Source organism: Salarias fasciatus, chromosome 20 (assembly GCF_902148845.1).
Source record: "Salarias fasciatus chromosome 20, fSalaFa1.1, whole genome shotgun sequence".
NCBI classification, from domain to species: domain Eukaryota; kingdom Metazoa; phylum Chordata; class Actinopteri; order Blenniiformes; family Blenniidae; genus Salarias; species Salarias fasciatus.
Genome location: NC_043764.1, coordinates 2,805,062 through 2,814,349, shown reverse-complemented (window position 1 = coordinate 2,814,349; position 9,288 = coordinate 2,805,062). Strand labels below are relative to the sequence as shown.

General features: G+C 46.4%; 1 protein-coding gene across 1 annotated transcript in view; it reads right to left on the bottom strand.

Moving 5' to 3' along the window:
• Positions 1-362: 362 nt before the first annotated feature.
• Positions 363-9,288, bottom strand: part of LOC115408186 (delta-type opioid receptor) — a 62,044-nt gene continuing 53,118 nt past the window's right edge. Inside the window, exon 5 of the mRNA XM_030118804.1 lies at positions 363-1,111. Within this exon, the coding sequence (XP_029974664.1) occupies positions 564-1,111 (548 nt within the window). The 3' untranslated portion in view covers positions 363-563. The remainder of the gene's footprint in view (positions 1,112-9,288) is intronic.

Here is a 9,288-nt window from a genome sequence, read left to right as displayed (position 1 = left end):
CACACTGTGAAAACCCTCCTTTGTCTTCAGCTCATTGTCCTTCTTGTCAAAAAGACACAAACCGCACTCCTACTCCAAGCACTAAAAACAGAGCCTGGTTGTCTCTCAGATTTGGTATCTGACGCCTCTTTAGTCGAGCTCCAACCCTTCCTCATCCAGAGTGACGGTGCGTCTCATCGGTCGGACACCAGCCTTCACTTTTTTGTTCATGAGGCTGTTCTTCTTGGAGCAGATTCACAATCCTCACCAGATTAACCTGAAGCTCAAATAGGTCTGTCTCATTTATGAAAAGCCCAACAGCATCGAGCATCTCCCAACCAACCGGACGATCTCCTCCCCGATGTCAACCAATCGAGTCTTTCTTCCTAGATTCTTTTCCTTTCGATCCCGTCTCCTTCGTCTCCGTCCCCCCCGCCCCAGGCCAGTCTTCTTGTTGGGGGGCGGGAGGGCTCGTGCCGCTAGAGAGCTGTGATCTGAGTCAGCTCTGTGTTGGAGTTCCCGGTCCCTGGCGTGTCTCCCCTCTGCGGGGGGTCCACCCCCACCAGAGGGAGCTCCACGCCTAGTCATGCCGGATTAGGCGTCCCTCCTCCGTGCCCGCCGCCGTCTCCGGCCTTGCAGCCGTAGGCGGCCGCCACGTCCCTGGCGATGCTCCTCATCCTGCCCGACTGCTGGGTGTCCAGGCGGAACGGCGACGGGTGGCAGAACTCTCGGAAGCAGCGCTTGAAGTTTTCGTCCAGGAAGGCGTAGAGCACCGGGTTGAGGCTGCTGTTGACGTAACCCAGAGCGATGCAGAAGTGCATCAGCACCAGCGTGAACAGGCTGCTCAGGTTGATGTCCAGCGACTGAGCCAGGACCATGATCTGGATGGGGGTCCAGCACACCACGAAGGCCGCCACCACCACCAGGACCATGCGGGTGATGCGCCGCAGGTTCCGGTCCTTCTCTTTGGAGCCGGACAGGATGCGGACGCTGCGCAGGCGTTTGACCATGAGGCTGTAGCAGATGCTGATGATGGCCACCGGGATGAGGAACGAGAAGAGGAACACACAGGTGCCGAAGACGGGCTCCCAGTGTTTCCGGGGTTCGGGCAGCAACACGATGCACTCCACAGCTGGATGCAGGAAAGAGGAAGAAGAAGAAAAAAATGTAATTCTTCAACACAGCTATATCAATTCATGAAACAGTGCAATTAAACATGATGAAAACAGTTTTATGTGTTTGTCACGGCACAACACGGCATTGTCTTAATCTTTATTGCACTGGAGGAGAAAAGTGGAGAAACATGAGGAAGTTTGACTGGATTCAGTGAAGCATCTCCATCTTTACTGAAGTCAACAGGATCCTGGATGACCGACGCTCACGCTATGTAACCAAACATCAGCTGTCCCCACTTCCTGTGTTGAAAGTGCTTTTTCCTGCTTGTCTGTTCTAAAAGAAACAGGAAACCTTCAAACTTATAGAACCCATTCCATGGAAATCTTTGATGTTCCCATTTTCCTCAGTGTTTCCTGTGGAATCGGTCAGTGGGCCTCACCTGCCTCGTCGTGTTCTAAATTCTATACTTAACCAGATTAAATTCTGACGTCAGTGTAATCATAATAATGTCTCGTGAATTCGAGGTTGGGGCAATTGTTTCGTACTTGGGCGAACCCTGTAACCTCCATATATATGTACACTGGAATGCATAAAAACCTTTTTTTTGCTTATTTCATCGCCAAAGACACCAAGGCGAAGTTTGAACATTATAATGATCATAATATTTTATGTATCCAGGTCTAGAACTAAGGAAAATCTTCTTTCCACCGAGGAACAGAATGTGTGTTCTTGATTGATTAACATAGAGAGTGATGGTTGGAAACTGTAATCAGAGGGTGTGGTTAGAAGTTCATCTCAATTCTCAGAGAAAAATACTTTATAAATGTAAATATGACAGAAAAAAAGCCTCTAAAAAAAGGCCTGATGAAATGAGTGTGACGATTCGAAGCTATAGAAATAAAATAGAAGTAGTAGAATAGAAAATACACTCTGGAACGTGTCGGCGGCATTAAAGTGACGGGTTGTGCAGAGAAAAGCAAAGAGGGGCTGTGAATGATGACCGCACAGCTTTTTGGAAACACTCAACACTTTGAATCATGCAAAACAATCCTTTAATCCTTTAATCCCACACAAACAGCACCAATCGAGGGAGGAACGCCTTTGTCTTGTAACAACTGGGAAAGTTGAATAAAACAGGGTCGGACCGATTCTGACGGTGAGGCGTCTCACCGGTCGGCAGCAGCTGATAACAGGCTCTGACGGCTCTCTAATGATCCCTCATCTCAGTGAATGATGGGAAGAAGAATTCGTGTCACCTCGGCTCCTTTGGCTCGTTTCTCAGCATCTCGAGCAGATAAAGAAAGACTCTCCGTCTCTTTAAGACGACCAAAGGTGAATCAATGCAACAATCTGAAGTCGAATCATTTCTGCAGCTCTGTTTTCACTCAGTTCACATCACACACACACACACACACACACACACACACACACACACACACGGATTTGCAGATGTTTACCACCTTTAATTCAAGGTGGAAGATTACCAAATTGATGCACGGCCCAAGAAAAATCCATAAAAGTTCCAAAACAGCAAGATGAGAAGTGAAAGTCCGGCTGACATTTATTCAGCTCCGAGTTGCACAAACTGCCGACGGCGGCGCTTTAACACTTTACCGCTGAGTCAGCAGTGTGGAAATTAACTCAGCTCAGTGAAGAGAAATCTTCTGTTTTCACAAATATTCCAAAGAGAAGTTGGTTGCATTTAAAAGGTTTTGGGGATTTCAGTTTGATTTCATGTTTTAATCATAACATGTTTTATTTTTTTCCCGACCAGAAGCTCTTTGCATGAAATTAATCAATTCTGCGCTTAAAATGAAAAATGGAAAATGGAAAACCCCTCTGGAAGCTTTGTCCCTGATATGTTCGAACAGAATAAGAATTCTGCACTAATAGGACTGTTTGTTCCTCTGAATGAATGGATGAATAAGTGAAATGTTCCCGTGTCCTCAGAGCATCATTTCAAACATATTAATGCTTGTTTGTGTCTCTGCGCCTGCTGGGTTTCTACTTTAAAAAGCTTTTGTAATGCAAACTTTACATTTGGAAGGAAATTGACAAAAATCTGTAACTACTGATGAGGGGGAAGAGAAAAATACTGAACACGATGGAACTCCTAAGACATGGGCTAATGTCTATGGTTTGATCAAATTGGAGAATTTTCCCAATTTAATGAGACCCATTTGACTGAAATGAGGCAGGAAAAGAATTGTACAGAAGCAGACTTAGTTAAATTAGTTCACACTCCGCATTCAGAACAAATTCAGACGACAAAATAGTGATAAAATAACCTTTAAATTAAACTCTAATGCTGTTTTTCCTTTGAGTAAAAAAGTCCATATTGTAATAAAAACTAGTCAGCGAAATGATGACAATCTCAACATAAAGTCGATTTCTTTCTGGTGTAACATGAAGGGAACTGTAAAACAACACTGTTGCATTATGGGTGTTTCTACAAACTCACTCTGTTGGCCTGGTTTTCAGGCTAATGCTAGTTCGCTAGCTTCAGTGTTGAGTTTTGTTTGCTACTTTTAAGAAATTTGCTAAAACAATGTGTTTTCTTACATCCTGTGCTTGGTGGTTTGGCCGGATTGAAGCTTCTTGCATACCGATTCTGGGTCGCGGACCTTATGTTTGACACCTGTGACACAGATAATAACCCGGCAGGATACATACTCGGAGACTCGGAGAAAATTTTCTGAGACGTTTCTTCGAATCTTAAACCAAAAAGAAAAGTAAAGGTTTTCTCGTCCTGCGCTGACAGTCAACCAAACCGCGATGCCTTCACTGACCCTCGATGAAATTCCGAGCTATGAGTTTCTTTCACACAGTCAATGCAACAACATCAGAGCTTCGTGGAGGAAGCTGAGGAAACCCTGGACATTTCAGGGAATATTATTAAAAAAAACGAAAAAGGAGAAAAGAGGTCGTATAGACCTTTATTGATTCTCTCCACTCAGTGAGAAACTGTCCAGTTTAGGCCAAATATTCCTTTTATTATCAGCTTCTTTTCAGGGTTAAGTCTTTTAAAGTGCTCCTCCAGGGGTTAATGGCTTCTTTATAAAGGCTTTTATTTTGACACGTTATTCTAAACTTGGTCATAAATTCTACGATACGTTCCCAGGAGTCTCTGGGAGCTGAAGCCGCTGAAAACCCGTCGTGTTTGTTCGCCTTAAAAGCAACATTAGTGATGTATTTTCACTTCGAAATGAATTTTAAGAGATGAGGCACGCACACACACACACACACACACACACACACACACACACACACACACACACACACACACACACAAAGAGACATAAATAATGGAGAGAAAGCAGGATCCAACAAATAGAAGGAGGAACTGATGAAAGAGCAGAAAAGTGATCTATTATTCCATTTGGAGGCTTTCATCCGATCGGCCGTCACGAGCGTCACGGTTTCCATGGTGTGTGTGTGTGTGTGTGTGTGTGTGTGTGTGTGTGTGTGTGTGCGTGTGTGTCCTGTAAAACCTCAGGCCAGGGCCCTGGCTCCATTACCACCATTGATCAAAACCAGGAAAACGTGTGTGTGGAAAGACGTGTGTGTGCGGCGCCGGTCGGTTTAAGCTTCATAAAAACAGCGGTGAGATTATTCTCAAGGAAAATAATGACATGTAATCCGTCCCGGGGCCCGACAGATCAGCCGGAGAACCGGCTTCCCACCTGAAGGCTTCATTTTCAGAGGACGGAGCGCGTTGACAGGAAATGAGGAGGACCGGCGTCTCAGGAGACGGCGGACGCCGCCGCCGTTCAGATCAGCCGGTCCCTCATGTCCTCTCCTCCATTCTCACTCTGCTGTCCAGAAAGCAACGACCGTCCCCACACCCGACGCGCCGGGCGCCGCCTTTTATCTCACATCATTTGCTCTCCGTGCTCCTGGAGGCAGAGCGTTTCCAGAGTTAAACTTGGGGTTGGTTCTGATCTTCAAACTGAACTGAATAATTCTTCCATCGAGTGAACCTTCATTCCTCCGTGAATGAACTCTGCTCGTTCTTCTCACGCTCGTTCCCTCGTCTGGTCGCCATGACACACATGTTCCAAGATGACCGCCCGAAGCGGGCGCTGGACTGGAATGGAGGCGACTTAAACCATAGAAGAAATGGACACGATGAAAAGTATGGCTGGACAGCAGCTTAGAAATACAGATTGTTTTAAGCTGTAGCGTCAAATTCAGTAGAGAAAGAAACAAAAAGCAGGAAGTGGAATTTGTTTATCACATCCACCCCGGCCAATCAGAACTCGTCACAACCCACAGACCTTAAGAGGAATTCAATAAAGGTGATTCATTTTCCAGGTAAATCTCAATTCTAAATGACTATTTCCATGTTAACTCCAAGCAGGATACCATAATCCCAGTTTATTTTATTCTGAATAATAAATTTAAAAACCTCATGTAAATGCGGCCGATGTGAGGCTGGACGAGAAGCAGCTTCTTTACTGGGAACAGTTGATCTTTCTGTCGTCTTCCAGCTGAATGAACCGACGCTCGTCCTCTGCTGTCGACCTGCTGCTGACCCCTGACCTCCCATGATCCTCTCTGCAGTATTGCCCCTGATCATTGATACTGGTATCGGTATTGGTAAATCTTGATCAGTAATGATTCTTTTAATGGTACTTTGGAACGGCGCTCCTCAAACTCTTTGGCATCATGGAGCCGTTTTAAGTTTTAAGTAAAGAAGTGAAGCGTTTTTCCAAATAAAACTCAATGCAGACTAACGCAAAGCTTTCAAAATACAACATTTTATTCTCTCTTTGAGGCCCGAAACCAAATGATCCACAGTTTCATCTACTAACCGCTCCATTAATGGGTTTTTTATGCTTTATAAATGCTTTTAACAAAAAAATGCAAGGACTAAGTACAGATAATAATACTGTTAAAGTACCAGATTGATAAGCAGTATTGATTTAAGTACTTAACAATATCCGTCCCTACAGTGAGGAAATGATTCCATCTAACAGCAGCAGATGTTTCAGCAAAGTGACTTTATCACATGTGAATGTTATTCATGGATTTAGGTAATTAATTTTTCTTCCTGACAGTCTTCCCCTTCTCAGTCTTCTCTCCTTCGCTGCATTGACAGATTTTCACCCAGAACTCTAAAAGGATCTGAGAGATTTTCTGACACCACGACAGCAGGAAGTTGACTATTTATAGTATTTACAGGATTTATAGTATTTATAGGGTTTATAGGATTTATGGGAGCGCAGCAGCGTTTACTGCAAATCAATCTGCAGGTTAAGATGAAAGACGACGTCCTCCGACTCCTTCGTCATCCGCCTCCACTCAACGGCAGCTCATCGACAAACGTTCGGCTTCGGAGCGGAGCGGCGGACGGACCGTCGGCGACGGCATCGGGAAACATGAGCTCCGATGAAGAACTGGTCGTCACTGTGATCCGCCTCTGATTTAGCATCACTATCAGGTCTGAGTCCACACAGCGTTTTACTTCAAGGTACATTTTCAGGGACGCCGAGAATAAATTTTCCCTTTTTCCTATGAAAAATCAATGATGTTCCAGGCGACAAATCAAAGCCCTCCTCACGCCCACTTATCAAGATGGCGGCGGGGGGCGGGGGGACGGTGGGGGGGGTGTGACGTTAGCACAAGAGATGTAGGATTAATAATCTTTCCGTCAATCATTCCCACCGATCGTCTCAGACAACAACATGACTGAAAACCCGTTTGGGAGCAAAAGCTCTTCACACCAGACCGACAACAGTCAAGTTCCTGCCGCATCGCCGTGAGTCTCTCCGTGCTTTGGTCCAATTTGTTTTGCTGGAGCCAGGACAGGTGGAGCTACAGTCTGAGCCGCCGTCAGCTGACGGAGAACTGGAGATATCTGCTCTCCTGAAGTGTCAGCGAACGACTTCCTGCTGGAATCACCTCCACTTCCTGCTCACAGTGATTCACCCCAAAGCGCCATCAGCTGAGACTCAGGATCATGGATTTGACCAAAGCTGCGACTTTTCTTAAAGGAGCACAGCGCAAGTCACTAAGTTCAGGCAGTACTACGCCCTCTCTGACGAAAAGCGGTACTGAATGAGAGTTGTGCACGCTCTAGGAAGTGTGCACGTCGTCAAGCACGAGCAAAGGAGGAAAGCCAGAATCACGCAGCACAATGGACCACACGAGCTTTTTGAAGCGCGATTATGTCCACAGAGATAAGAAACGTATAAATCTGCAACAGAACATGTATAAGTAATTTACCTCTAAATGACATAACAAATGTAAACATGGAAAAACAATGTATCTAGAACCCCTCCCCCTCTCCGTTTTTGTCCACTTTACAACAAGTTTCATATGGAAAAGCGTCAATGAATGAATAAATTACAATATAGCAGAATGTTATATGAAAACTCGAAACTTACAAGCTGTCACAGAGCACTAATAGGACGTTTCCAGCATGTAAAGTGTCAAACTCACGGTCCAAACACTCCCATTCCTATTTCTAACTCTAAGACTATGTGCATTGTTGATATATTGTAAGTAATAACGTTTTCTAATTGAAATAATTTGTAAGCTAGCTAGTCATATGCAAAACATAATGAAATGTCACACAAAGGATCAGCTCTGCTCAGTTTGAGATTCCTGTGGAGACGACCACAGAGGACAGCAGTGCCTCTGGCAGGGGGACAGGTGAACGGGGAGACCGAGAGGGAGAGGTACAGGTGGCAGAGGCAGGGGAGGCTAGCCTGGCATGCCAGACTGACTTTATGTGTTCCACACAAGACAGTCTGGCACGGCGCCATTGGGGCATCATTTCAAACAGGCTGACGAGAGGCGGGACTATTGAGCGGAGAGAACCAATCCAAGAAACGAGGCTGTGACGCAACGACAATGCGACGTACGCAGCGCTCCGTTGTAGTCGTTTTGTAGTCCAAAACATGGGATCATGGCGTGGAGTTTTATGTCCGTTTTACCCCCAAATTCCACCGGACGCTTAAGCGACGCGTCGCGTCTTGTTCCTGAAGTCAACGCACACCGGCAGCGCGGTGCAGCGCCGCGCCGTTTAGAAGCGGCGACCTGAAGCGAATCACCAGCGCCGTGGCACGCGCCTCCGTTCTGGTGATCTGTCGTAACACCAGCGCTTCTGGGACGCGGCGTGGCGCTTTTGTGTCCGGTGGAATTTGGGAGTTAGAAAGAAAAGCCTTCAGAGCAGATTCTTGCCGTGGTTTCAGTGCCAAATTCAGTTCATACAAAACTCCAGACAGAGCCGTGATAAAACCTCGCTGTGTTGCGGCTGCCGCCATGATTGTTTTGAGGGGTGTATAATATGACGCAGTGCTAACTCCCGCCTCTCGTGGGCTGTGATTGGCCCGGCAGAAGTTTGCCGGGCAGAAGTCAGATTAATTTGGCGCGGTACCAGACTGTTTCCCCATGGATCCCTGAGCATGGAGAGACAGTCTGGCGTGCCAGGCTAAGGGGAGGCAGAGCGGCGGCAGAGGGGGCAGTCGAGGCACGCCGCAGCCCGCCTCGCGGGTCGCCCTCGTCCTCGGTGGGGTTCGGTCGCCCCGGGCAACGGGAAAAGGTGAAAACGTGTGTGGGTGTGAATAATTGATAATTTAATATTTAAAACTGCGCTGTGCTCCTTTAAGTTTTGGTTGAGTGTTTAGATGAAAATGCTGCCTCCAGTGGATGGCTGTGGTGTGATCAGGGTCAAAGGTCACAGTGGAGTTCTGGTTTACAGTCAGAGGTAAAATCTCCTCAAAGTTCAAAGCAGCTAAAACTCCATGTGTCCCCAACTTGTGTCATATTTCCTAAAAAAACTGCTTCCATCCTGTCGTTCTTCCCACCTTCCTTCCTCCAGAGTCCTTCCTTCCTTCAGATTCCTTCCTTCCTTCAGAGTCCTTCCTTCCTTCAGAGTCCTTCTTTCAGAGTCCTTCCTTCCTTCAGAGTCCTTCCTTCCTCCAGAGTCCTTCCTTCCTTCAGAGTCCTTCCTTCCTTCAGAGTCCTTCCTTCTTTCAGAGTCCTTCCTTCCTTCAGATTCCTTCCTTCCTTCAGAGTCCTTCCTTCCTTCAGATTCCTTCCTTCCTTCGGAGTCCTTCCTTCCTTCAGAGTCCTTCCTTCCTTCAGAGTCCTTCTTTCAGAGTCCTTCCTTCCTTCAGAGTCCTTCCTTCCTCCAGAGTCCTTCCTTCCTTCAGAGTCCTTCCTTCCTTCAGAGTCCTTCCTTCC